This window comes from Pipistrellus hanaki (genome assembly GCF_964339955.1).
Source record: "Pipistrellus hanaki genome assembly, chromosome: 13".
Lineage (NCBI taxonomy): Eukaryota > Metazoa > Chordata > Mammalia > Chiroptera > Vespertilionidae > Pipistrellus > Pipistrellus hanaki.
Genome location: NC_140515.1, coordinates 38,889,106 through 38,917,089, shown reverse-complemented (window position 1 = coordinate 38,917,089; position 27,984 = coordinate 38,889,106). Strand labels below are relative to the sequence as shown.

Genomic DNA, 27,984 nt, shown 5'->3' with positions numbered 1-27,984 from the left:
AATGTGTTTAGTCCTTTTGTGCATCAACCTAAACTGGGAATAACCCAGATGCCCTCCCAAGGTTGAATGGCTAATAACAGAGTCACTAGGTGGAGGCCAACCTCAGCTGGTGCTTGACGAAGGAGGCAACAGGCCGTGGTCATGTTGAGCAAGCTAGGGGTGTAAGGGACAACTTGCATGCTGAATCATCCTAAACCTCAGAGGCCTAAACCAGCAACAATGGTGTGTTTTGCTCGGGAATCTTCGTTTTTTTTGGCAGGTCTGGATGGAAACAGCTTGCCTCTGCTCCACGTGGTGGTGTCAGTGGCTTTAACGGAGGCAGAGGCCTGACTTCCAAGATGGCTGGCTCCCTCGCAGGGTGGCTGGCTCGTTGGTGCTGGCTCTGGCTTCCTCTCCACATGGGCCTCTCCTTGGGCGGCGTGGGCTTCCTCCTGGCATGGTGGCTGGCTTCCAAGAGTAGGCATCCCGAGAAGCAGGCAGTGGATGCTCCCAGTTTCTTACTTCCCGGATCCAGAAGCTAGCTCTGTGTCACTCCGCCCGCCATGTTCTCTTGGTCAGGCAATCATGGGGCCCAGATTGAGAGCAGGTGATATGGACCACATCTGAGTGGCAGGAGTGTCAGGGGATTGGGGGGACAGATTTAAAAACCATCACATATATCATCTACCTTCTGCCCTGCCGGAGACGTGGACCCCCGAGGAAGAGGTGCCTGAATGGCTGCATGAGGGAAGGGACAGCCACACCGGAAATCATCTTGCCTGCACCTGGCAAGGCTGTTCACGTCACTCTTTCCTCCTCTCACAGTTCCCCCTACCCAACCTTGGCCCCAAGCCCCCTTGTGGGACTCCAATGTGAGCATGATTGGGGAGCTTCCTGTAGGGGACAGTAAAGTTTACAAAACTCTACAGTCATGGAAGGCACTATCATATATCTTATTCCTCCTCCTCCTGGAAGCTACCTTTTGGTGACTTGTTAAGCATAGTAGTGACTGAATATAGATATTTTGGGAATGACAAAAGTCTTCTCTAGTTTGACAGAGGTGGGGGATTGGTTTGAAACGAAGGAATGAACCGAAAGGAATACACGTGTGCCGGGAGTAGGGCCCTGGACACAGAAGAGGAAGAGGTACACATTCACACTACGGTTTCGGTGGCCAGTAATGTCTTCCCCTATCTCCCTGTCCAGAGAGAGCTGTGCTTTAAGAGCCGTTGCTTACCCAAGGTGGCAGACATGCCAAAGAAATGAATCTCTAAAGTTTCAGACCCCCACGATGAGTCACTGATATTAAGTTTTGCTATTGCTAGGTACTGTTTCTCTTTCCTTTGTCTGAGCACATAGATCTGTGGTTGGCAAACTGTGGCTCCCGAGCCACATGCGGCTCTTTGGCCCCTTGAATATGGCTCTTCCACAAAATACCACAGCCTGGGAGAGTCTATTTTGAAGAAGTGGCATTAGAAGAAGTTTAAAAAATTTGGCTCTCAAAGGAAATTTCAACCGTTGTCCTGTTGATATTTGGCTCTGTTGACTCATGAGTTTGCCAGCCACGGACATGGATGATCTGCCTCGAGCTGCATCAGACCCTGAGAGGCAAGCACAGTGTCCTTTGGGGATGAACGTGGGCAGAGACCTCCAGTTCAGATTGGAACATTAACTCAAAGTTTTAAGATGGGAGAGTTTCTCTAAGGCTCCTCCGCACACTTCCACCCACCACCACCATCTGCCCCAACCTTGCCTGAGTCTTTCTTACTCACCTTAGCAATTCTCTCCTCCTTTTTCCCCCTGCTGTCAGGGAACCTGTCCTACATCAAAGAAATTAAATCATACTCAAGTGGTAGTGACTACCCAGGGCTTTGTTTGTTGCCCTTCTCATGGAGATATTTGTGGTTTCCAAGGAGATGCTCAGCTAGAGCAATTCTATTAAAAATAAATAAACAAAAGAATCTCTCATGCTAGACCTTACCTAACAGAAGAGCAGGAATGAGAGTTTTTTGAGGAAGGGGTTTCTTCTTGGAGATCCTCAGACACTCAGTCCTTCTTAGGAAGTGAGTGGCTTGGCCGAAACCGGTTTGGCTCAGTGGATAGAGCGCCAGCCTGCGGACTGAAAGGTCCCGGGTTCGATTCCTGTCAAAGGCATGTACCTTGGTTGCGGGCACATCCCCAGTGGGGGGTGTGCAGGAGGCAACTGATCAATGATTCTCTCTCATCGATGTTTCTAACTCTCTATCCCTCTTCCTCTCTGTAAAAAAGAATCAATAAAATATATATTTTTCTTTTAAAGAAAAAAAGAAAATGAGTGGCTTGGTGAGCCTCCGGGTTATTTCCAGCTCTATTCGTGGGGTAGCCGTGCTCAGCTCACCACAGTTACCTGGGCCCTGAGACTTAGGGGCCTCCCATGTCCACTTTTCTTCTGCTCCGTTGAAGCAGATGCCAGCTGGCTCGCCTCTCAGCAGTTCAATATGCAGCCTCTGTACAAATCAGCTATTAAATCTGCAGAACGAGAGTATTTTACAAGTAATCAGTCCATGCAGATTGCACATAAATCATGTCTGCTCTGGCCCTTTGGACGCTAATGTTCCCTTATTAAGGCATAAGTAAGCCTTCCTGTTCTCATCCATCCTCCCAGACTTTTTTTTTTTTTTTTAATTACTGAAAAGTATAGCCTGCTTGTCGCTACACCACCCTCTCTCCCACCACCACCACCACCATCGCCCCCGCTCCCCACCCCACCTTTTTTGAGCTTTATTTTGTTTTTCTGGAGCTTGCCAAATTGCCTTAGGAAGCTGGGCACCTCGTGAATGGATTGAGCAAAAGGAAATTCTTATCTCTGAAAGGAAGCGGTTACCACGTTTCTGTTTGTGATATTCTTGGCCAGTTAAAATTTCTGTGAAATATGTTCTGATGGCAGCACCCGTACCCCAGGGAGCGGGGGAGTATCGGTCATGCTCGGTGCACAAAAAGGAAAATACCTTCCACTGAAGTCTTGGTGGGGAGGGCAGGGGGGGGGGAGGGGGGGGGAGGAGGATAAAAAAGTCTTTTCACGAATGTCATTCTGCCCAAACACACGGAGAACCTGCATTGCTATCTTTTCACAGAAGACTGAAAGCTCGGCCACCCTAATATGCACATTATTTTAACATTTTCCCATTTCCTTTTCAAACTGTAGCTACACATCTCCGCTCTAATCGACGTGGGTTTCTGCTTCCAATTTCGCTGGCCCTGCTATTAGTGTTCGGGGCCAGTTTTTCTTTTGGTCCGAAATGACTTTCTAAGAACGTGGAAGCATGGTATTATTCCTGTGGTTTGGTCTTAAAAAAAAAAAGAGAGAGAAAAATCCTGGGCCTTTACACGAGGCCCATAAAAAACACTCCCTTCCCCATTTAGAGATGTTTTATGAATATGAATTCCTGTCTAAATAATTCCTGCCCAGGGTAGGAAAGACTTTGGAGTTTGGAAATGGTGACAACAACGTATTATTTTCTCCTAGCAAGCTCAGCGAAGGTGACACATCTCTCATGTGGATTTTTTTTTTTTTTTTTCCTTTTCGTTCTGATGGGCTGACACCATAATGCACCGTATTGCTTTTTCAGATCCTGATTTAAAATCACATCCTCGGATCATAGTGGAACTGAGGCACTGTGAGGTATTATTTTCCTCAGAGAGGGGGAAAAAGATAGAGAGCAGGTAGGCTTTGGTGTCATTTCATAAATCACAGGGTGGCTGGTGTTGATATCTTAACAGAAAGAGGAACCAGCCCCAGTACTGAGTGCAGGGTCTCCAGTGTTTGGATCATATATTGTATAACTAAAGGCCTGGTGCACGAATTCATGTACCAGTGGGGTCTGGCTGGCCCACCCTGATCGGGGCCCTGCCCCCAATCAAGATGGAGGAGGCCGATTGGGGGTGGAGCCGGCGGTGGGAGAGGGGCACAGGAGGTTGGCCGGCCAGCCCTGCCCCCTGGTTGAACTCCCAGTCGAAGGAACAATTTGCATATTAGCCTTTTATCATATAGGATTATATTCTATATTTCATAAAGGCCCAGGTGCTTTATGTTGTCTTCAGGGAGATGATGGGGCCTGTTGTACTATGGTGTTTAAAAATAAAATCTCAACCCCCCTACTCCTTTACTTCCCTCTTGTTGGCAGCTGCTGAGATGGGTTGCCGATTAAACAAGTTGGAGAAACGCGATGACAAACGGCCTGGAAATATCTATTCAACGTTGAAGAGGCCTCAGGTGGAAACCAAGATAGACGTGTCCTACGAATACCGCTTCCTGGAGTTCACGACCCTGAGTGCCGGTGAGTACAGCCACCCCTGCACTCTGGGGACGGATGCACTCCGCCCTTGGCCGGGTCTGCAGCTAAGGCTGCCCCATCAGTGCAGGGGGTGGGGGGGGTGGGGGGGAGGAGATGAATGACAAGGACATACTAAGAGGGAAGGCTGTGGGAAACTCTAAAGGGTTGGCCTGCCCAAAGGGGACTGCTTACAGAAACCCATAATCTTTTGTGAAACCCTTTCACATTGTAAAAGATAGTAACTAATTAACATGATAATCAATTAAAACCATACGTGCGCTGACTGGTACACACGCGTGGGCTGAACTTGGCCCATGGGCCAAGCAGTGTGCAGACCCTGCTGGGTGCCAAGCCGTGTAGGAAAGGAGAATGTGCCTCGTCTCTCCTCATACTGATGTGCCCATCCAACCCAAGTCACCTGCCCACAGTTCCCCATCTTTGAAGAGTGCTTGTCTGCCTGGGCTCTGCCTCCCCTGATACGAGGGTGTCCAGGTCACCTCCCACCAGCGGCCTCCCCGGGGCCCCAGGTGGCTGGCAGGTGCCTTCCGTGGTTTCCTCCCGGAGCACTTGCTGAGCGCTGAGCACTGACCGTGTGGAGTGTCGGCTGGCGCTGCAGGGCAAGAGTTTCTGGGAGCCTCTTCCTTGGAGGCAGGACAGCTCATACACACGAGGCAAAAACTCAGCACGTCATCATGCAAGTTGGAAAACATGTAAAGTGTGTTTTCAGAAGAGGAAGGAAATATTTCTCCTTATGGGGTGGGGGTGGGGGGTGGGCTGTAGGGCCATCCCTGAATGTTGTGAGCATAAACCAGGTGCTACAAAACCAAAGTGTCTTCAGACACTTCCTCCCTGGGTTTCTGAGTATACTTTAAGCTTCTGATTATAGAAAAGAGAATTAGTGGGACAAGGCCTCCTGTCGTGGGAGTGAGTCCTGGTCCTGCTCTGGAATCGCTGGGCCAATCGCTAGGCCTGCAACATCCTCAGCTATCAAATGAGCACATGAATGTTTACCTAAGGGCAGCTGCGACGGTTAGGAGAGGGAAAATGTGTGAAGCTCTTAGCACGATGTCTGGCACGTAGTAGGACTACTAGTATTAGTAGTAGAACTACCAGTATTAATACCACTCCTTCTCCACTCCCCCCCCCCCCCCGCCCCACGGTCTCCCTTACCTTACCTTCCTCTCCTCTTATCCTCCCCCTTCTCCTCTACCCCACTCACCTTCTTCCCCTCTTCCCCTCCTCCTCCCCCACTACTCCTGCTGCTACCATCTCCCAGCTGAAGCTCCTTCTGTTTCCCTGAGAAAGATGGACAACAGGCCGTCTCTGTGTACCCCTTCAAGTCCCCCGAACGGAACCCAGCAACGTCCTCATCGGGTTGCTTTCCACTGGCCTCTTAAATAGCCAGACTTGTCACCTTAGTCCCCTGCGACCATGCCTTCCCCTCACCCACAGTTTCCATTCCGTCACCCAAGCCTACTTAAAACTACTCCGAGAAATTCTAGAAATGCTTATAATAGAGCTAATGTGGCCCAAGCAAGTCCAAACACAAAATTATTTGGGACACCTGGTCAACCATTATTTGTTCAATGTCTATTCGAGTGCCCACAACATTCTAGGCATTGTAGAATGATTAAGGAAAACACACACTCACACACACACACACACACACACACACACACACACAAAAGCATGTACAGGGAGAAAGATTGGAAGGACATGAACAGAGATGTTAAAAATTGATGGCCAGGGTATTGATATTATGGAGCGATTCTTTTTTTTTTTTCTCCCCTTTTCCCGTATTTTTTTGCATTGCAGTGTATTTCCTCTGCTATTAAGAAGAGTAATTTTTGCTGACCTCCTCAGTCTGCCCACTGCTTCCCCACTCATCATCTGAATCACTTCCCTAATCTGTCTCTGCTTCCTTATGCTCGTCCTAGCACCCACACTATATTTTCTTCGATTGAATTACCTCTTTTTCTGATTATAAAATGAACATATGCCCAATTATACAATGTTAGGGGGGAAAAACAAAACATTAGAAAAATCCCAACTGGTCTCTGTGCTTCAGCCCTTGTCCCCCTACACATCATGTCACCCTTCTGCTCAGAGTCCTGCCGTGGCTCCCCTCACCCTGAGTGACCCCGGCCTCCCTCTGCCCTCATGCTCCTGCCGTGCGTCCTGCCTGTCCTGCCAGTGCAGCCTTGCTGGTTCCCGAAGCCCTCAGGCCTCCTTCGGGCTTCTTGCACTGCCTGTTTCCTCCACCTGGAAGTCCTCCCAGATACACACTTCACTCAAACTCTGAACCCTCTTCTCCGTGGACTTTTCCCGGACCGCCTACTTAAAATTTCCACCTACCCTCCAGCTCCCCATCCCTTCCTCTTCTTGATTTTCTCCATAGCATTTCTTACCTTCTTTTGTGCCGCACGCTTTGCTTATTGTTATTTGTGTCCTTATTTGTTGTCATTGGGAGGTGAAAAGCCTTCTAATGAGTACAGGGCAGGGACGGTGGCTGTTTGATCCTCGGCTATATCTTAGTACTTAAAATAAGGCCTGGCACATGGTAGATATTAATACGTATTTGTCGTCAAAACTGGTTTGGCTCAGTGGATAGAGCATCAGCCTGAGGACTGAAAGGTCCCAGGTTCGTTTCCGGTCAAGGGCATGTACCTTGATTGCGGGCACATCCCCAGTGGGGAGGTGTGCAGAAGGCAGCTGATCGATGATTCTCTCTCATCAATGTTTCTAACTCTCTATCCCTCTTTCTTCCTCTCTGTAAAAAATCAATAAAATATATTTTAAAAAATACCTATTTGTCGAATGAATGCTCAGTGTATATTTTTGAATTGTGCTTTTTTTGCAACTGAACATTGTAGACTGAGGCATACCTCCTTGTCATTCCATATCTTTCCCAAATAATGATTGAATGGCTGTACATGATTTAATCACTCAGCATTCCACAATTTATGTAGCAGTCCCCCTTTTATTGGACACTTAAGTTATTTTGGGCTTTTGAGCTAATATAAATAATGCTGCGATAAGCAGTGCTGGACATAAATCTTGGTGCACATTTCTGATTATTTCCTCAGGAATTACTGAGTTGAAAGATACGCATGTCGGGGCTCTTGACAAATTGCTAAATGGCCCTCCAGTTAGGACCTGTTTGTGTGAAACACAAACCTGATCCTGCCGATCCCTGTGGCTGGTTCTTCTGGATGAATGAGACGGAGCTCTTCCCGGCATGGCCTGGTCCTTTGCGGTCCCTCCCCCAACTCATCTCTGGGCGGACGTGTGCTGTGGCCCTTGACCTCGCCTGTTTCCCTCCACCCCCTGCCCTTGCCCAGGATCCTCACTTCCCAGCTTCCGGACTAGCACAGGGCCAACCGCACCTCTCCTGGAACTGCTTCTTCTTCCTTTTAAAAAAAAAATATATTTTTTATTGATTTTTTTACAGAGAGGAAGGGAGAGGGATAGAGAGCTGGAAATATCGATGAGAGAGAATCATCGATCAGCTGCCTCCTGCACATCCCCCACCGGGGATGTGCCCACAACCAAGGTACATGCCCTTGACTGGAATCGAACCTGGGACCTTTCAGTCCGCAGGCCGAAGCTCTGTCCACTTAAGCCAAACCAGTTTTGGCATGGAATTGTTTCTTCTTGACATCCATTCAGTCGGAATTACTCTTTCTCCACACCAATAGTTTGTCAGTACCACCCTCGGACACCTGATTACATCATAGATTATACTTTACGTGTGTTTCCTTGGGAGCAAAGACCAAGCCTTGCTCATCTTTCCGCTCTTCCTTCTCCTTCATGCTTCCTGAAGAGCATGCCCTGAATAGTCGCGAACCTTCTTGCAAACCTTCCGAGTAGAAAGGCTGCGTGTGCTGGCTCTTTTCCCTGGCAACCTCTCCAGTTCTTTCTCAGAAGTCCTAATGGGATCGTTCGTTATTGCTCCAGAACGGAGCCAACATTGCTCGAGAGCCTACTATGTGCCAAGTCCTGTGAGGGGGCATTACGTTCCTCCTCTGACTTTCCCCTGACTTTTCAACTTCACAGAAGTATAATTTAAGCCTCCGACACTGCAGGGTCGTGTGAGGCCGGTGAAACCTTCACCTCCTCAAGATGCGGAACCTTCCCATCGCCCCAAAGGGGTGTGCTCCTGCTCCTTGGTAATCCTTTGTGCAACCCTTTTGTCCCCAGGCAGCCGGTCCTCTGCTCTGTCACTGATTCTATTTATACAACTTTCTAGCCTGTTCCGGTCTGGCTTTTCCCATCCCGCTGACTTACTTTGAGATTCATTTATGTTGTTTGGTGTGTCCGTAGTTCACTCCTAAGTTACCACTGAGTTGTATTTTCATGGATGGACATACCACAGTTTGTTTTGCTCCTCACCCATGGATAGACATTTGGGTCATTTCCATTTTGGGGTAATTACCAATGAAATGCTGTGAACATTTGTCTTTGTGTGGCTTCTTAAGTCATTCTATCCTCACAGTATCCCAGTGAAGTATATGGTTCACTCATGCCTTTTTTTTTTCTTTTTTTTTTTTCTGATGAGGAAACAGACAAGTTAAATAAATAACATTTCCAAAGGTGCATTGCTAGGAAGTGACTGGGGCAGAATTGGAACCTAGATCTCTTGGGCTTTAAAACTCTTAAAAAATATATATATATATATATATATATATGTATATGTATATATATATATATAACAGAAAGAAAGGGAGAGGGATAGAGAGTTAGAAACATTGATGGGAAACATGGATCAGCTGCCTCCTGCACACCTTCCACAGGGGATGTGCCTGCAACCAAGGACATGCCCTTGACTGGAGTCAAACCCGGGACTTTTCAGTTCATAGGACGATGCTCTATCCACTGAGTCAAACCAGTTAGAGCAGGCATCAAAACTCTTGAATCTTACAAACTTCAGGGTGCTAGACAAATAGGCGTTAACACCAATTAGAACATGCTTGTTAGGAAACTTGTGTTATCATCAATCTTTGTGTGTATTTCTGAGTATTTCCTCAGGAGTTACTGAGTTGAAAGATACAAACGTATCTTTAGAACGTTCTTGTTAGGAAATCTATGTTATCATGGAGAGGGATGTAAAAAATGTTCTCCTTTCATAGGCTTTTGGCAGTAGAAGAGTTTTAAGTATCACTGGATACACTTATTTTTCATAGAGAAGATGCTCATTGGACCTAACACATTGCCACCCGCGATCTCACTTGTAAGGTGGGCAGAGGTGACAAGCAGCAGGAATCTCACCGTGAAGCACATAAGCTGCCAAAAATCTCAATTCTTTGCTGTAACTGGTTTGGCTCAGTGGATAAAGCATCTGCTTGTGGACTAAGGGGTCCCAGATTCGATTCCGGTCAATGGCATGTATCTTGGTTGTGGGCATATGCCCAGTAGGGGTTGTGCAAGAGGCAGCTGATTGATGTTTCTCTCTCATTGATGTTTCTAACTCTCTATCCCTCTCCTTTCCTCTCTGTAAAAAATCAATAAAATATATTTTTAAAAAAATCTCAGTTCTGGGTGATGCAATCAGGTCTTACATTCTCAATGAACTCTGGTCACCCAGGAAGAACTTGCCCTTTGATGGGTTTCACCCCAGATGGAGGCCCATGAAGCATGTCAATTTGTGCCGAACGGTGCCTCGTTGTCCCTTTTCCGTGTGCGTTTTGCCAGCTGCCCTGTGCCAGGCCACTCTCACCCCACTTGAAAGCTCCCTGTGTTAGCTCCATCAAATCCCACTGTGTTTTATGTGTGCTCAGTGCTGGTATGGTTGGCACAGTGAGTGATCTGTATAATGAAGCTAGTACCGGGAGCTTGATTTTTGCTTGAAAGTTCTAGTCCTACACCATCCAGTATAGCAACCACCAGCCATATGGCTTTTTGAATATAATAATTAACATGAAATGCATTTTTTAAAAATTCAGTTCCTCTGACACACTAGCTCAGTGGTCGGCAAACTCATTAGTCAGCAGAGCCAAATATCAACAGTACAACGATTGAAATTTCTGTGGAGAGCCCAATATTTTAAAACTTAAACTTTTTCTAATGCCACTTCTTCAAAATAGACTTGCCAGGCCGTGGTATTTTGCTGAAGAGGCGCACTCAAGGGGCCAAAGAGCCGCATATGGCTCGCGAGCCGCAGTTTGCGGACCATGGCACTAGCCCCACTTCAGGAGCTCAGCAGCCTCAGGTGGCTGAGGGCTGCCGTACAGGTCAGTATGGATAGAGAACACTTTCATCGGCATAGAAGGTTCTGTTGGGCTGCTCCGATCTGTTTTCAAGGAAGGATAGCTCAGTTCTAGGTCTGAATCTGCATCTCTAATTCAGATTAATGTACCATTTTATTATGAACACTTCCCGTTGGGGTCTTTAGGGACCATAGAATGGATTACAGTTCATTTGTCCCACAAATATTTATAGAATGCCAGGCTGGGGCCAGGATGTTGTGTCCTAAGGACATATGGGTGAACCAGATAGGAGGTTTATCCTGATTGTCTTAGCTCAGCTACCATAACAGAATACTCCATCCTGGGTGGCTTAAACCACAGACATATATTTTCTCACGGTTCGAGAGGCAGAAAGTCCGAGTTCAGGGGGTCAACATGGCTGAGGTCTGGTGAGGACTCTCTTCCTTGCTTGCAGACAGCTGCCCTCTTGCTGTGTTTTAATATCGCTACGGGAGTTCTGCACTGTCTCTTTTTATAAAGACATTAATCCTATTGGATTGCAGGGGTCTTCAAACTACGGCCCGCGGGCCACATGCGGCCCGCAGAGGAGTCTGATCCGGCCCGCCAGGTTTTTCGGGCAGTGAGCACAGCCGAGGTGTTACAGTAGGAATTAGTAGTTCATATAGTCCGGCCCTCCAGCTCTCTGAGGGACCGTGATCTGGTCCCCACTTTAAAAAGTTTGAGGACCCCTGGTAGGGTCCCTCCCCCTTACTACCTCCTTTAACTTAAATTACTTCCTTATTTCAAATACAGTCACATTGAGGGTTAGGGCTTTCACATTTGGATTTTGGAGGGACAGAGATATGGTCTAGACCAGTGGTTGGCAAACTGCGGCTCACGAGCCACATGCAGCTCTTCGGCCCCTTGAGTGTGGCTCTTCCACAAAATACCACGGCCTGGGCGAGTCTGTTTGAAGAAGTTTAAGTTTAAAAAATGTGGCTCTCAAAAGAAATTTCAATCATTGTAACTGTTGATATTTGGCTCTGTTGACTAATGAGTTCGCCAGCCACTGGTCTAAGTCCATTTGTTTCGATTGGTTCAAAATCTCTTAAAAATGAAGAATCAGGTGATTGTAAATACTCGGTGCTAAAGTGATGGTGATAGATGGCACATGGAAGCTCCCAGGCTGTCTGGAAGGGTGTGTGTGTGTGTGTGTGTGTGTGTGTGTGTGTGTCAAGGATTTGAGATATGCAGGTGGATTTGGTTGGATTTTTAGATTAGGCTTTTTCCCAATTGTGAGATTAAAAGGACAATTTACATAGACAAAATATTCCAACACTCTCAAGACACAGAACTTTTCCAGCGTATCTGTGTTAGCCAAGCACAAGGATGAAGGTGGAAGGAGATGGTGTTTCCAGGAGATGACCTAGCAGAGGCCCAGAACCCAGAGACTGCACTGTATGTAGGGGAAACTGGCAGCAGTTCAGTTTAGTTGGAGTGTGGCCTTTGGAGGAAGTCAGTGGGACCAGATGACTAAAGGTCTTAGGTCTTGGCCTGAGGAGTCCAGGTTCCCTCAAGAGCACTGAGGGTTTTAAGGAGGGGAGAGGTGACGTGATCAAATTCATATTCTGAAAAGTCTGCGCTGGGTTTAGATGAAGGAGGATGGAAAGAGTACAACTGGGGGAAAGGAAACCATTTGGAAGCCATTGCAGTCATCAGGCAAGAGGTGAAGGTAGTCTCCGCTGAGGGAGTTGCAGCTGGGACAAGAGAAGTGGGTGGGGTCAGGAGAGATCAGGAATGGGTTCATAATACATGCAACAGCACGGATGAATCGCAAAAGCATTATGCTGAGTTAAAGACGTGCGGCCCAAAGAAAGCCTACACTGCGTGCTTCCAGAGTCTGATTGGCAGGTCAGGGAGAGCGGTTAGTAGAGAGGATGTGGGTTTGCTGGGCACCTGGTTGGCTAGCGTGAGGACCACACAGCTGGATACTCTGCTTTAATAACGCTGCCACTTAATGTTTGAAATCTCTTCACTCGGGATTTTTTTGTGCTGCACGCAAAAGAGAGCTCAGTGCCAAACTGTCAGGCCTGTTGATTGGTGTATTTATTTAATAAAAAGTGTTGAGCTGTTTTGAACTTATATACAATAAAATACACCCATATTAAGTGTATAGTTTTATGAGTTTTGAGAAATGTAAATACCCGTGTAACTGCCAACACACTCAAGATACAGAACTTTTCCGGCACCCCCAAATATTTCCTCCTGCCTTCTTCAGCCCTTACCCCAGACAACTGCTGATCTCCCTCCTGCCCCTGTGAATTCCTTTGGCTTCTTTTGCAATGGAATAGGAATGGAAGCACGCAGTGTAGGCTTTCTTTGGGCCGCACGTCTTTAACTCAGCATAATGCTTTTGCGATTCATCCATGCTGTTGCATGTATTACGAACCCATTCCTTTTTGTTTCTGAGAAATATCCCATTGTTTGGCTCTTGCAAACCGTTTGTTTAATCATTCTACTGTTGAACATTTGGGCTGTTTCCAGTTCGGGGCAAAAATCAAACAAACTGCTACGAACATTTGTGAGCAAGTCTCGCGTGCGGACACAGGTTTTCATTTCTGTTGGGTAAATAAGCAAGAGTGGAATTGCCGGGCTGTTTGGTAAATGTATGTTTACTTTTGTCAGAAATGGCCCAGCTGTTTTCCAGAGTAGTTGCACCATTCTTCATTTCCAGCAATATATGAGAGGTAGTAGCTTCGTTTATTACATGTCCTAATTAGAGCTGTTGATTTAGTACCTTCTGTTGTGCTAGTCAATTTTAAAGCCACCTAATAGCAATCATAGGAGGTGGGTGGGATCACCTCCATGGTATATATAAATTGAGATCTTGAGTTTGGAGAGGTTATAAAAATAACTTGTCGCCCTAGCTGGTTTGGCTCAGTGAATAGTGTGTTGGCCTGCAGACTGAAAGGTTCCAGGTTTGATTCCGGTCGGGGGCATGTACCTTGGTTGTGGGCACATCCCCAGTGGGGGGTGTGCAGGAGGCAGCTGGTCGATGTTTCTCTCTCATTGGTGTTTCTGGCTCTCTATCCCTCTCCCTTCCTCTCTGTAAAAAAAATCAATAGAATATATTTTAAAATAATAAATAAAAGTAACTTGTCCTGGGCCACCAAGCATTTGGATGTTGGTAGCACATCCTACCATCTTACTGAACAGTGAGTGGAGCCTTCCCTTCGGCTCTTGGTCCCTGGATCTCCTGCACACTATGGGGAACTTACACTAAGTGGAAGGGAAAGGTTGAAAAGGAACTCATGCTTTATTGCACATCTCCTGCAAGCTGGTCTTCTGTTCTCCCTCTTACATTCTTGCTTGTAAAACACTCCCATGACACACATTACAATTTCTAGGATCAGTTCTCATGGCCACATTTTTTAGATTCCCATCTTTGTGGTTTTCCTGTCTGAGAGGTCTATAAGCGCCGACCTTTGGGATTTTTTCTTTGGCATTGTGCTGACCGGGCTTGTGCTTGGATTTTTGGCTGCCCGCATTTTAACTGTAAGCTCTGTGTATATTAGTTTGGGGTGGCCATGATAATCACAAAGGGTGACATTCATTATGCAAAACACACACATTGTGCAACGCATCATTTCAGGGTCCCGCTTTTAATGAACTTCCCGTCTGGGTAACCGTAGCCCTAAACACAACTGCCGAAGCAGTTGATAATCATTGGCTATGTAAATTGTCCTTTTAATCTCACAACTGGGAAAAGGCCTAATCTAGAAAGAAGGATCACGACTTACATTAAGGTCTAAAAATTAACAGACTGAGGTGTTTTGGGGCTAAGAGTGTGGGTGCCTAATGGCCAGTTAAATATCCTGGCACTGTCTGATTTCATGTGTTGTGAAGGGAGGGGATAAGCAAGTTTTAAGACAGCATCCAAAATAATGTTAAAGACTATAAGGTAAGCCTTTTGGACTAATAATTTCTATGATGGAGTGGTTCTCCAACTTTGAGGGAGATTCAGAATCAGCTAGAGGGCTCTTGAAAACCCAGAACCCCAGCCCCAGCCCTCAGGATTTCTGGTCTATTAGGTCTGGGACAAGGCCTGAGGATATGTATTTGTGGCAAGTTCGCAGATGTTGCTGGTCTGGGAGGTCACACTTTGAGAATCTTCAAAGGCCAGGTAGAGCACAAGTTTCTTTTACCTGAGTGGAGATAGGAGGAAAAAATGATACTGGTGTGATTTTTCAAAAGTATAAAATAAATTCAATAAATATGCTCACACCTAATTATCGTATATATTATGACCAACTCACTTACTACCGTGAAGTAGCTTTTAATGTATTTGGAAAGACAGGCCATCTTCCTAAAAAAAAAAAAAAAAAAAAAAAAAATACCAGTTGACACAACTTTGCTTTAACCATTTCCCTGCCCAAGCTGTACCCCAAGACCAGTTCCATTAGGATTGGGAAAGGGACCCAAACATCAGTGTTTTTGAAACTACAGGTGATGCGAGTGTGCAGCATGGCTGAGAAGGGCCAGGTGGACAGGTTACCCTCAGGTGGGTCATGTTCTGAGAAAGTTTCCCTTCATCCCTCAGGGCTGATGATTCCACTGCAGGTCGCCTTCAGATCCCAGAAGGCTGGTTTCTGACTCAGCGTGCCGAGAGAAAGCGTGACATGGTGTCAGCTTGAAGCCCCGGTACCAACAGTTCTCAAACCTTAGCAACATCCACATGACTTGGTGGGTGCCTTAAGACACAGACTGCTGAGCCCCTGCCCCTAGACTTTATCATTCTGTGGGTCTGGGCTGGGGCCTAGGCTTTGCATTTCTAGCAAATTCCCAGGGGATGTTGCCACTTGCTGTTACTATTATGGGGACACACTTGGGCAGTAAACTACCCCCGGCAGCCAAAAACATCCTTCTTCCTGAATTCTCCATATCTCAAGTATGACTGAAATCCTGGGTGGCCCTAGTGGATACCTCATCTCCCCAAGGCACCCTAAAACGTTTACGGGTTATCCATCAGGAGAGCCAGCATCTCTCAAGCTGATTTCCTCCTGTCTGTCCTCACCCTTCTCTCCCAGGAACCTTCTCACTCTTCCTCAAATGGAAGCATCCATTCCCTCCCCATCTGCCTTTGCATGTGCTGCTCCCATGTGGAGTGCCACCCTCTCTCCCACTCCCCGAGGCGTATCTGGGTCCTTTCTCTTCTTCAGGTCCAGGAAAAGCTTCTCCTCCTCCTGGCTCTTGGGGATGACCAGCCCCTGTGGAGGGCACGAAGGAAATCACAGAGGGAAGGAAGGATTTGGGGGGGATGAGAGGCTGTGTAGTTGGAAATGAGTGTTGGCAAGGAGGTTAGTGGAGTCCACTGAAGGAAGAGGAATGAGAGGTGGGTTCAGGGAACAGTTTCTTGCTGGCCCAGCAGTTGGTAGCCAGATGTCTGGGGTCTGCAGACAGCCCCTTCTGGCCAGGGACCTTGGTTAGTGAATCTGTGCCCTTCCTGGTTGGCCAGGGCAGGGCATAGCTCAGCTTAGGGGGCAGTCAGAACTGGGCAATCATTTTGAGAGAGAGAGAGAGAGAGAGAGAGAGGAACATCAATCTGTTGTTCCAGTTGTTTGTGCATTCATTAATGGATTCTCGTATGTGCCCTGACCGGGGATCCAACCACGCAACCTTGGTGTATCGGGATGGTGCTCTAACCAACTGAGCTACCCGGCCAGGGCCTCGACCTACATTTTCAGTTACATGGCTCATCACACTTATCTCTAACCACTCCACCTTAGAAGCAGGTCTGCTGGCTGTGGTTGGCCCCGGTAGTCATGTGGTCCAGCCTCCTCCTTGGCGCCCTTTTCTGAAAGACTTTGCCTTAATTAGGTCTGCACCCCCTCTGTTCCCTGCACCCCCTTTTTTATCTTTTTGCCTTGCACCTGCCATTCTGACCAGGCCCCATTGAAATGATGTCAGTTGACGGCCAGTACAAGCGTTAATGGACTGAGCTTGAGTCGTGATGCATCCGGGAGTTGGCGAGGAGTGACGCCTGGCTGCAGGTGCCTTCAGGTGTGGGTTCCCCTTTGCCGGGAAGCCCCACATAGGAAGCCATGGAGAAGAACCAGGGGATGGGGTGCTTATTTGCATTTCAGGAGGATTCTTGGTTTAAAGTGGGTTTCACCATGGAGTTCCTTTAAGATGGAGCCTCGAGTGCCCTGAAGTGTTTGTTTTGCCGTCCTTAATGAGGTGTCTGTCGCCTCTCTCTAAACATGATACCTGCAGCTTTGAACGTAACAAATTCATCTATAATATTTGCGGCTCTTAATCAGAATTAAACATAAAGTCACTGATGTTGATGGCATTTTTTTAAATCAGGTAAAACAAACAAACCAACCTGAAAGCAAAAGGTGAGGAGTGAGCCATGGAGGAAGGGAGGTGGATGGATAAGAGGAAGACCCAAAGCAGCCCATGGCGTTATAGCCAAAGGCAGGAGGTCCCCCCAGGCCTGAGTTAGCGGGGTGACTTTAAGCTCGTCCCTGAGGGAGGGTCCTCCAGCCGCAGCCCGTCATCTCAGTGGCAGAAAGGCTGATCTGCTCCTGGGCCTTCCCTTGGCTTGCCAAGAGTCCCTGCAGAACCCCTGTGATGAGCAGTGAACTTAGATGATGATGATGATAGTCTTACTACTGTAATAGTAGCCACAGTAATGACCGCTGACGAGCCACACACCATACTGAATGTAAGTTAGTCCTCACAGGATCCTGCTTTTACAGGTGAAGAAGCGAGGCTCAGAGAGATTACCCAACATGCCCACTGTCACCCAGCAAATACACAACGGGGCTAGAATAGGAGACTGGCCTTCTTCAAATCATTTGCTCTTACACAATGTTGGCTAAGGTACAGGTTCCTCAGGTGCAGCTTTGAGATGTGGTAGGCTCTGCGCTGTCACACAAAGACCCCCGCTGGAATGGCCCTCCCTTCCATAGAGCTCTGCTCTGGGGAGAACTTACCTGTCTGTCTGGTGAGTCATGGATGGTGGGCAACTGAGTGTGATGCTGTGGGGTTGCCATGCAGCTTCGTATACTTAAGCTCAAGGGATCCTTACACCTATCGCAGAGGTGATGTTTCAGTCTTGTTGGCTAGACAAGGAGGCTCAATCCCAGGACACACCTGGTGTGCAGGACCACAGCTCAAACTTGGGTCTTCCATCTCCAGGTGGCCTGTGCATCTTGCTGCTGCCCAGGCCCCTTGAGGTCTGGGGGTCGGAAGCTACGCTAAGATCGTGGTGCCTGGCCCTGCCAGTGTGGCTCAGCAGTTGAGTGTCTACTTAGGAACCAGGAAGTCACAGTTTGATTCCTGGTCAGGGCACATGCTCAGATTGCAGGCGCAATCACTAATGGGGGAGGGGGTGCAGGAGGCAGCCAATCAATGATTCTCTCTCACTATTGATGTTTCTATCTCCCTCTCCGTCTCTTTTTCTCTGGAATCATTAATATATATAATTTTATTTTATTTTTTTAAAGATCATGCTGCCTGTTACCCATTGGGAAGCACTTTTCTTATTTGCCAAGGTCATGAATGTTGGCTAAAGACCCAGTAGAGTACAGTGTTGGCTTCTTATTTGTTGCTGGTTTTTAAATAGCGCTATTTGAACTCTAGCTCAGTTTGGAAGACCCAGACTTGAACTTGGGTACATGTGGATGGCTGCCACTTGGTCCCAGCTTTGTCACTGTGCCAAGCTCATATTTTATTCTGGGCTGAATATAGACTCCTCCTTTGCTGAAAATAGTGGGGGCTGTAAGGTATGAAAACATTTTCCTAGAAAATCACTCCTTGCTCCTCTAGGTAGCATCGACTTCTGTGAAACCATCTGCTCTTCCGATATAGTTTCCAGACTGTTCAATTAAATAGTTTCTCCTGACCCCTTTCAGCTTCTGTTTCCGTTCACTTTCATTAATAAGTTTTGTATAGCAAGAGTTTTCATGGAGAATATGTGTGTGTGTGTGTGTGTGTGTGTGTGTGTGTGTGTGTGTTTAATATCAGTTTGGGCAATAGCCATTGTCGGGCACTGTACATTTATTTAATTTCCTACCTGTGTTTCACTTTTGTTCTCAGTTTCTGTGACTGCTAAGAGTTGGTTGCATTTTTTTTTTTTGTTTTTAAGACTTCATGAAAGGAAGTGTATGACATGAGTTATGAGTTGAGGTTCTGGTTGGGAGATGTGCTAAAAACAGACCCTGTTTTTTTTTGTTTTTTGTTTGTTTTTTAATTTTCCTTTTTTTTTGTTCAATTATAGGTCACATTCAATACTGTTCTGTATTAGTTCAGGTGTACAACACAGTGATTAGACAATCATATACTTTACAGAGTTGTCCTCCTGATATTTCAAGTACCCCTCTCCCCATGGCCTGTACATAGCTATTACAATATTATATTTTCCCCCATGTTGACCTCTCCCTGGTCACTCCCACCCCCCAGCACATGCCCTTACCCCCCCCCCTTTGTGTCTGTGTCCATTGGTGATGCTCATCTACTTGCATACAAGTCCTTTGGTTGATCTCTTAAACCTTCCCTCCGCCCCCCCCCCCCCCCTTCCCTCTGCCTTCCATCTGAGGTTTGACAGTCAGTTTGATGCTTCTCTGTCTCTGGATCTATTTTTTGTTCATCAGACCAGGCCCTGTTTTTTAATCAGAAGATGCAGAGTGGTAAGGAAATCGGTTCCCGTAAAACATGTCTTACCGCAGATAAATACACTTTTACAGAGTTGACGGGGATTTTTAAAGATAAATGAGATAATATGTGTGAAATGGCTTTAAGCTTCTCTGAGCAAAGCTCATATATCCATCTTGTGTGTTTTTGTTCCCTTTGATAATGCAGCCAAGTGTGCTGTTGGTATTAATGTTATTGTTAAATATTCACTAATGGAGGTAATAAGATTTGATTTAAGAGGAAGGAAGGCATTCTTTGCATTCCTTTCTTAATATAAAATCGCATCTTGCTCTTTTTCCAGCTACTCCAAGTCCAAGCTGAGAAACAACATTCAGTCTTGTTTGACAGTGGGCTCAGGGCTGTGTGTGTGTATGTGTGTAAGCAGTACATTTCAGAGACTTAAGGCTGCCTTCAATAAAATGAAATTCCTTGGTGATGACTGTTACCTGTCAAAGCAAAACCGAGTTATTTTTTTTGTAGGGATTCATACCGGCAGTGCTATGGTAGTAGTCATAACTTTTATCCAATTTGGTTAAAACAGAACAGAAAACAAGATAAGGTTCTATGCACTCCACTAATTATGGTTATTAGCGACACTGATTCAAAGAATTTTTATGAAGAGGCTTTATCCAGGATTTCAGTCATATTCCACTGATGTGTCAGCAGGCCTGTTGAATTTTACCTATGAGCCTTTCCCAAAAGCAATTCTGGTGTGAAAAGGTACGGTATGTGGTTCCGGCTTCAAGTTGCATGTCACTGTCATTAAGTCTAGCAGGTCATTTCCTCAGTTCTGTGTCTCGGACATGTCTTCAGCTATTCCTTCTTTACAGGCCAGATCTCCTGATAAATGAATATTATGTACCTGATGAGTAGCTGCTACACTTATCAGCAGGTGGAATTCCCCTCCCCCCCTATTCTGTTGCATAAACATGCTTTTCAGGTGTATACATATGACTGAATAGGAGGTGGATGCATTCGTTTGGCAGCCTTATTGGGCCCTCTTCAGAGAGGAAAGGGAATATTTCAGTTGGGCATCCCAGGTGTAAATTCAGAGTTGCTCGGTAAGCATAAGCACACTATGGCGCCATATGGAATGAATGTTGCTTTTGATGCAAGATGGGTAATACATTCCCGAGGGAGATGGCGTACTTGGGTGGGTGGGTTTCCTTAATGGAGAACACCGTCTTGTCTGACAGGGTGTTCAACAAAATTAATTCATTGGTTTCTTATTGAATACCTGCCCCTTTTAAGGTCTAGGCTGGGCATGTAAAGGTGAACAAGAATGTGAGGTCTCTTTTTTTTTTTTTAAATATATTTTATTGATCCTTTTACAGAGAGGAAGGGAGAGAGATAGAGAGCTAGAAACGTCGATAAGAGAGAAACACCGACCAGCTGCCTCTTGCACACCCCCTACCGGGGATGTGTCCGCAACCAACGTACATGCCCTTGACCGGAATCAAACCTGGGACCTTTCAGTCCGCAGACCGACACTCTACCACTGAGCCAAACTGGTTTTGGCTGAATGTGAGGTCTCTTAATGAAGGAATGAATATCTAAACGTGCTACCCAATTCTACGTTATGAATGTCCTAGCCCGGGTCTTTTTCCTGTATCTGGAAGCCAACCCAGTGTGGGCACAGCCTTAATAGAGTCTGTTTTTTGTTTTGTTTTGTTTTGTTTTAATATATTTTTATTGATTTCAGAGAGAAAGGGAGAGGGAGAGAGAGAGATAGAAGCATCAATGATGAGAGGGAATCATTGATTGGCTACTGGGAATCGAGTCCGCAACCGGGCATATGTCCCAACTAGGAATCAAACCATGGACCTCTTGCTTCAAGGTTGATGCTCAACCACTAAGCCATCCTAAGCCATTCCTTTCTTAATAGAAAAATAGAATCCGTGTTTATCTTGGAAAAGCATCTGCCTCGCCTTACTATGATTTATCTTTGAATTATTGGCCCTGCAAGGCTGGAGATTTGTATGCTGTTTGGTGGACAGAGAAAGGCCCAGGAAATCCTAGACTCAGTCCTACCTGTGGGTCCACCAAACTGCAGCTTGGGAAATCCCCTGGGAAATCCCCAGACTGCTCCTCCCCACAGGCTGAGCTTTTGGGGACTTAACAGATGCCTCCAGGATGCCCTGGGCATGCGCTCCAGGCTTTTAGTCCCTGATGGCATTCTTGGTGAGAAATGGTCTGTTTGGCGAGGGTGAGATGAAGCTTGTGAGAGGAAAGTTAGTGCTGCTTCTTCCAACAGCCTGGGCTGACATGATGCCGGAACCAGAACGGGCGCAGGGATGGTGCCTCACCTAGATGATCCCACATCCGGAGTGTGGGATGACCTGGTGACTTGCTTCTAGTGAATAGGATACAGCAAGAGTGATGGGATGTCACTTCCAAGATGAGACTGCTAAGGACGGTGGCTTCCATCGTGGATTCTCTGTTGTACACTTCCCTCTGTGGGAAGCCAGCCGGCATGTGGGCTGCCCAGTGGAGAGACCCACGTGGCAAGAAACTTAGGGGGGCCCTTTGCTAACAGCCCATGGGGAACAGGGCCCCTTCCCAGCAGACCTGGAGGCCCCGAGTTCTGCCAACGCCCATGTGCATGAGCTTGGAAGCAGCTCCTCCCCCAGTGGATCCCTTTGGCCTGCCTAACCGATGGACAGATGCCACCTCATGGGAGGCCTTGAGCCAGAGACTCCCAGCTAGGTTGTACCTGGATTCTTGAGTTACAGAGATAATAAATGTTTGTTTTAAGCGATTGCATTTGAGGAATCATTTGTGAAATATCATGAGACAACTAATGAAGGCAGTTTATGCGAAAAGTCTTGTTTCTCTTGAGCCAGACTTCACATTCATTAGCTGTGTGGCCTCGGGAAAGTCACTTTACCTCTCTGCACCTCAGTTTCCTCATTTGTAAGTAGGAAATGTAGTTTTTGGCTTCCAGCCTCTCTCTTTCAGGAAGACTAGCTTGAAGGAGGTGGAAATGGGCTTTAATGGATACAATTCACCTTTTCTACCACAGTGAGTATAAAGAATGGCCGTATCAGTAGCTTTTGGGACTCTCTCAAGCCTCTTAAATTCCCGGACCACGTGGCTCCCATTTGGCCGAGGGCAGTTTTCCAGAGGAAGTTGACAGCCAGAACACAGTATCTGGGGGTAAGGGCCTGGGTCCCTTCAAGGCCATCAGTAAGAGTGAGCCCCATGTGACCTGCTAGCGCGAAAGCGAATGATCCCTGCTCATTTTTAGAAGATCCTTGTCCTCTCTGCTACGGCTGTAGCTCTTCTCCTCCTAGGCCATAGCCCTCGCTGAGCAGAGTGCCTTTCTTCCCAAGACTAAATCACATGTTTAAGAAAAGCCTTCTGCCTCAACCACAGTTATTCATCACCCTGGATGTACATTGCTAATCCTGGCTTCTCGCTGCGAAAGTCGAGATTGGTGACATTTAAGCGTATTGATGGAATGCAAACGCCCTGTGGTTACGCTTCCACACCTGGCCCGAGCAAAATAAATGACTGAAGAGAAGTTGGATGATGCTGGCATCCAGAGCCCCCTGTTAAACTTGACCATGGTTCCTCACTGGGTGCCAGCCTCTGGTCACCCTGCCAGGCGTCAGGGGTTCAGCCCTTCCCACAAGTCTCCAGTTCCTTAGAGGTTGTTGACTTGTAGATGCAACTGGATTTTTTTTCCCCCTTCTTTCTTTTACTTTCTCCCCCTCCCGTCCTTTCTTCCTTAAACTAGGTTCCTTTAATTCAGTCCCCTACTTAAAAAAAAAAAAAAAAAAAAAAAAAAGGCATCATCAAGGTATCGTCGAGGGAAAGATGTATGTATATTATTAGCGCTCTTCAGTTTTTGAGTTTCCTTGTCTTCTTGCAGTGTTTCACTTTTTTTTCTGCTGTCTAGCAAGAAAACAAAATTGCATTCGATTGACATGCTCTCCTGCTGGGAACCCAAGATGCATTACACTCTTTTTCTGTGCGTTCCTCGTGGTGATGAAGTGGTGGGAAGTCTCTGGCAACCTTAAATGAGATAGGCACTGGCCATTTACCCGGTATCGGGAAGGAATCTAATAATTTACTCATTTTTCCCCATTAAAGAAGCACCATCGGTGTGGAGGCAGCTGATGCCCTGTGAGCACGATGTGTGCTTTAGCGGAGGCGCCATTAATAATTTACCTTAATAGTGTAATAGTTGCCATTTTGGTGACCAAAAACTTGTTTCCGCCCCTGCTTTATGGATGAAAAGTAGGATCAATTAATATTGAGTGATGACAGCTTCCCTGCCGAGAGAAAATAGGAAATCGTGGTGTCGTCATCCGCCCTGTGACTAAGAAATAGCTTTTCTTAATTGTATGGAACAGAGAGACCCAGGGGGACGTAATTCATTTCTCTCCAGCTTGCAATGTAAATGGAAAGTAAAGAAAAATAACCCCACGCGGGAGCAGGGACGTGAACTCAACCACTGAGCTCTGTCTGAGTTGGAGGATTTGCTGGAAACGAGTGCCGACAGCTTTCCCACAAGATTGGGGGGGGGGGGGGGGTAGGGGAGAATGCCTTTCGCCTTGGCACTGCTCCAGGCTCCTCTGATGTCACGTGAGCCATGTGTTTCTCTCTCTGCTCCCAGATCTTCTCACGGTTCATTCCGCCCCCTCATCCTGGGCCCCCGTCTTCTCAGAGGCCTTCTCCCACCTTCCTGCCTAACACAGCCCCTCCCCTCGCCCCATCCACTTTCAACCTCTACTCCCTGCTTTCCTTTCTTCAATAGAACTTGTCGTCACGTGACATCATGCCATGTTATTGTTAAAATATATTTTTAATTGATTTCAGAGAGTTGAATCATGGATCAGCCGCCTCCTACACCCTCCCTGTCCCCTCTTCCACCCACCCACCCCCACCACCCCCGACCCTGACCCCACTGGGGATTGAGACTGCAGCCTGGGCATGTGCCTTGACTGGGAGTCAAATCGTGACCTGGTTCATAGGTCAACGCTCAACCATGGAGTCATGCCTGCCAGGCCATGTAATGTTATTTTTGTTGTTATTTATGGTTTCCCCCACCCATATGTGAGCTGCGCTTTGCCTTGTTCACAAAGGCAAAACCCTGGAGCCTTAGTGCTGAGGACGCTTGTTGAATGACTGAATGATTCATATAAACACTCTGTCAAACAAGATAATTTACACACTAGCCTTCTTTCAAGGTATACTGACGTTAGGCAGATAACATGGTCTCAGTTGATCATTCCGAATGTGGTTTGGTGCCTTTTTCTTTACCTATTGGTGCCAATAGCCAAAGTCCCAGGATACTATAACCATCCCATTGACATCCTTCCCATACCTTCTGCCGTGTGCGCTCAGAGGAACCTGTGATCACAATCCCTTACCCGTTCTGTGTCTCCTCCCCTGCTGGGTTTTAAGCACTGTGGATTCGGAGACCATTTCTCTCTCAGTAACTGCTCTGGCCTCTGCATGTACCGCTGAGCTACATGAGGAGTATGGAAAGATGCTGGAGGCTGGAACTAGCGACTGCCACCTGGATGAAGTGCTGCAAGCAGGAGGAGGAGGAGGCCCCTGGCCCCTCCCCTGCCGCCTCATCTCCACCTGGAGCCCTCACTGGCAGAGCTCGGTAGGAAGTCAGCTAGCATCGAGGAATGCAGGGTCCAGCTCTCAGCGCAAGTCAGGGCCTGGAAGGGTGGATGTGGACCTGAGGGACAGCACAGCCCACACTTTCAAATTCTCAGCATCCGTACATCTTTGTGCACATTCCTAACCCAGCCAAACGGCATTGTTTCTGCTTAACAAGATGCAGCTGTTCTCCGTACAGAGCTCTTGCTCTTCCATCGGAAGAGGAGACATGAAGTCATGGTGTCCTTCTGGCACGGTGTCCTCCTCTGGGTGACATGAGAAGGTAATCATGTGATGGGACAAAGCCTGTCTCTTTCAAACAGGAAATCGTATTTTGTAGCTTAGTCTGTGGACTATGGAACGTTCAGATGGGGCTGGTGGAACAAGAGGAGGAACCAGCGTTGCTCAGAGATGGATTCTGTGACTGTGGGGGCTTGGCTTTTGCCCTCTGGCAATACCTCACCCTGCTGGGGTTCATTGCCTGGTGGGATGATTTAGGAAACTAAATCATTAGTTGGCCTCTCTCTCTCTCTCTCTCTCTCTCTCTCTCTCTCTCTCTCTCTCTCTCTCATTTTTCATTAATAGTTACTCTTGGACATGGAAGAACCAAGAGGCACTCCAGAAACTTCCCCGGGTTCCATTTTATCTAACTTCTCCTTGGAAACTGGGCTCACGCACCCCAACCAGTACCATAACCACCTTCTTTGCCTTTTGCTTTGTGGCATTTATCATCCAAATGGCCAGGGCACCCTCGCCACTTCCAGTTCAGGGAAGCCATGGCTGTGCCATCTGGCAGAAGCATACCTGCCTTAGGAACCAAGCCTCCAAACCAGCAGACCAAAAGTCGTGGGGCCAGGAAGCCAAAATTCTACTCCATGTAACAGGAGAGGTGCTCTCTCTGCTTCCATCCTGGGTCGCTTGAGCTGTATATGTTGGCTGTGGGAGGGACAGAACGGAGAGTGGACTCCAGCTTACCAAGACATTGTCTCCCAACTTGCTCCAGAGGGAATGTTGGACCCACAAATAGTGCTTTCTTTTTCTTTTCTTTTTTTCAACAAGGTACAGAATTTTGCAAGCACAGTGGTGGCAAAGGCCCCTTTTAGCAACCGCATTGCATGGTGGGTCCGTGGTATAAAAATTGCATTGGATGGAAGCCTACTTTTTGTCCTCACCTCTCCTTGACTGCTTTAAAGTGGCCATCTGACACCCATAGATGGCCAGGCCATTGTTCCCCGCGTCACTCATCACCACAGGGCTGGCTGGCTTCCTGGGGGTGTGCTGGCATCTCTCTCAGGGCCCCAGGATCAGCCCGTGTTTATCTTGAAAGGAGAGAGGGCCAATAGCAGCAGCGTGCATTAGAAATGAATCTGTGGCTATTTATCAGTCCATCGTCCTGCGTGTCGGGGAGTAGCATCAGTGGAGTGGTTAAAAGCAAGGACTTTGGTGGGGGCACAGATCTGGGTATGAGGCCTGCAGGCTTGGTGGGAGACCTGTCTCACGTGCTCTGTGACCTCAAGTGAGTTATTTACTTAGCCCCTCTGAATCTTCGTTTCTTCTCTGTAAAATGTCTATGTATTCCCTGGGGTGGTTAAGCCCTGAATGAGGTCATCAGCTAAAGCATTGGGTGGGCTCATCTACCCAAGGCTCAGTAAGTGGAAGCTACTTTTATTTCACCCAATGCAAAGGAGAGTCAAATAAGAATGATGGACACAAGGGCCTGACAGGATTTACGACATAAGACAGGAATGATTTAAATGATTTCTACATCGTGTGCAAAATGAGGTGGTTTGTCCTAATCCTTGCCCATGATCCCATCTACTTATAGGACTTTGGCAGACAGTGGTTTTCTACATTGGGTGGGAGATGCAAGAGAGAACAGAGTGCAACAGTGTGAAATGGGGCACAACCCAGGCCACAGGACCACAGGCATCTTTTGGCTGAGGAGAGGTCAGTGATTACAGAGTGATGGCAGCCCGGAGGTAGGTGTAGGGCTGGGCATCCCCAGAGGATAGGGCAGGATAGAGAACAGTGGGCAGACTGAGGATACGCTCCTTCTCAGAGGTACGGGCAGACTGGCTTAGGAGAAATCGAAAGCTTAATATGAATCATAGTGCTTTCAAGAATGCAGCGTGCTTTTGTGGACCTTATCTTGTTCAAACATGGCAATAAGGAACTCTTAGTCTTACTCAGAGAATTCTGAGTTTATCAATAAGTGTGATAAGATAATGGCCAGTTTTGGAAATCCAGGGTCTCACAGAACCCTCAGTCACTTGGGGGGTCATCTTGCTCATTCTGGGGAACTGATATGGTTTACTCTGGCCGACAGTGTTGAACTGACTATGCTGATGGGATAGGCAGGGTAATTGTGTCTAAAATTGTGTGTGTGTGTGTGTGTGTGTGTGTACACGGATGTGGTCACACATTGGGAAATGGATGTTATCAATGAGGTTATTCATGGCCAAGAGTGATTTCCCAGAAACGTTTAGAAGGGAGAGTACCTCTGAGGTCACCCCACCTACGTGTGCAGAAGAGGAAACCGAGGCCATTGGTGGAAGAAGAACTCCTACAGGGTCATTCAAACAGGTGGCACCTGCCTCTGGAAGAATCCAGATTTCTTGGCAACTCCTGGTCTCACCTTGGCCCTGCATTGGCCACATTTCTCAGCTTTTGATCATTTCACATGGTGTCAATCACTTCAGCTTCAGACATCCCCTCCTGTGTAATTAGGAGACCGGTCTGTGGGCCTGTGAAGGTCATCACGTATTGGGACAAAGCCTGTCCCTTCCAAAATAGGAAATCCCATTCCCCTGGAGTTGGGAACAACAGAATTGTCTCTGTCTTGCTGAGGTTCCATACCTAACTTAGTCAGATGTTCCCTGTCATCCCAGAACCCTCCAGCTGAGTGCTCACAGTGCCCCTGGGTCTGGTCCTCCCACCGTACACTTGTCAGACGTTCCTTCCTTATGTGGTTTCAATGGGACAGACATGAAGGGATAACCTGCATTTTTATGTTGTAGGTGTAGCATATGCGAAACTTACCTAAACACTTTTTGCTTGCCTGGTCAATACTTTAGCTTTGAACAACGCTGTGAGGTAGGTTGGACAGGTATTGAATGTAGTTATAATAGTTGTTTTAAAATCCTTGTCTGCTTAGTCTCACTTCTAAGTCAGTCGGGTTTATCGATTCTGAA

General features: G+C 47.1%; 1 protein-coding gene across 1 annotated transcript in view; it reads left to right on the top strand.

Moving 5' to 3' along the window:
- RFTN1 (raftlin, lipid raft linker 1) overlaps positions 1 to 27,984 on the top strand; it is a 175,154-nt gene that overhangs the window by 11,337 nt on the left and 135,833 nt on the right. The window contains exon 2 of the mRNA XM_084903306.1: positions 4,143 to 4,295. Coding sequence (XP_084759432.1) covers positions 4,151 to 4,295 — 145 coding nt within the window. The 5' untranslated portion in view covers positions 4,143 to 4,150. The remainder of the gene's footprint in view (positions 1 to 4,142; positions 4,296 to 27,984) is intronic.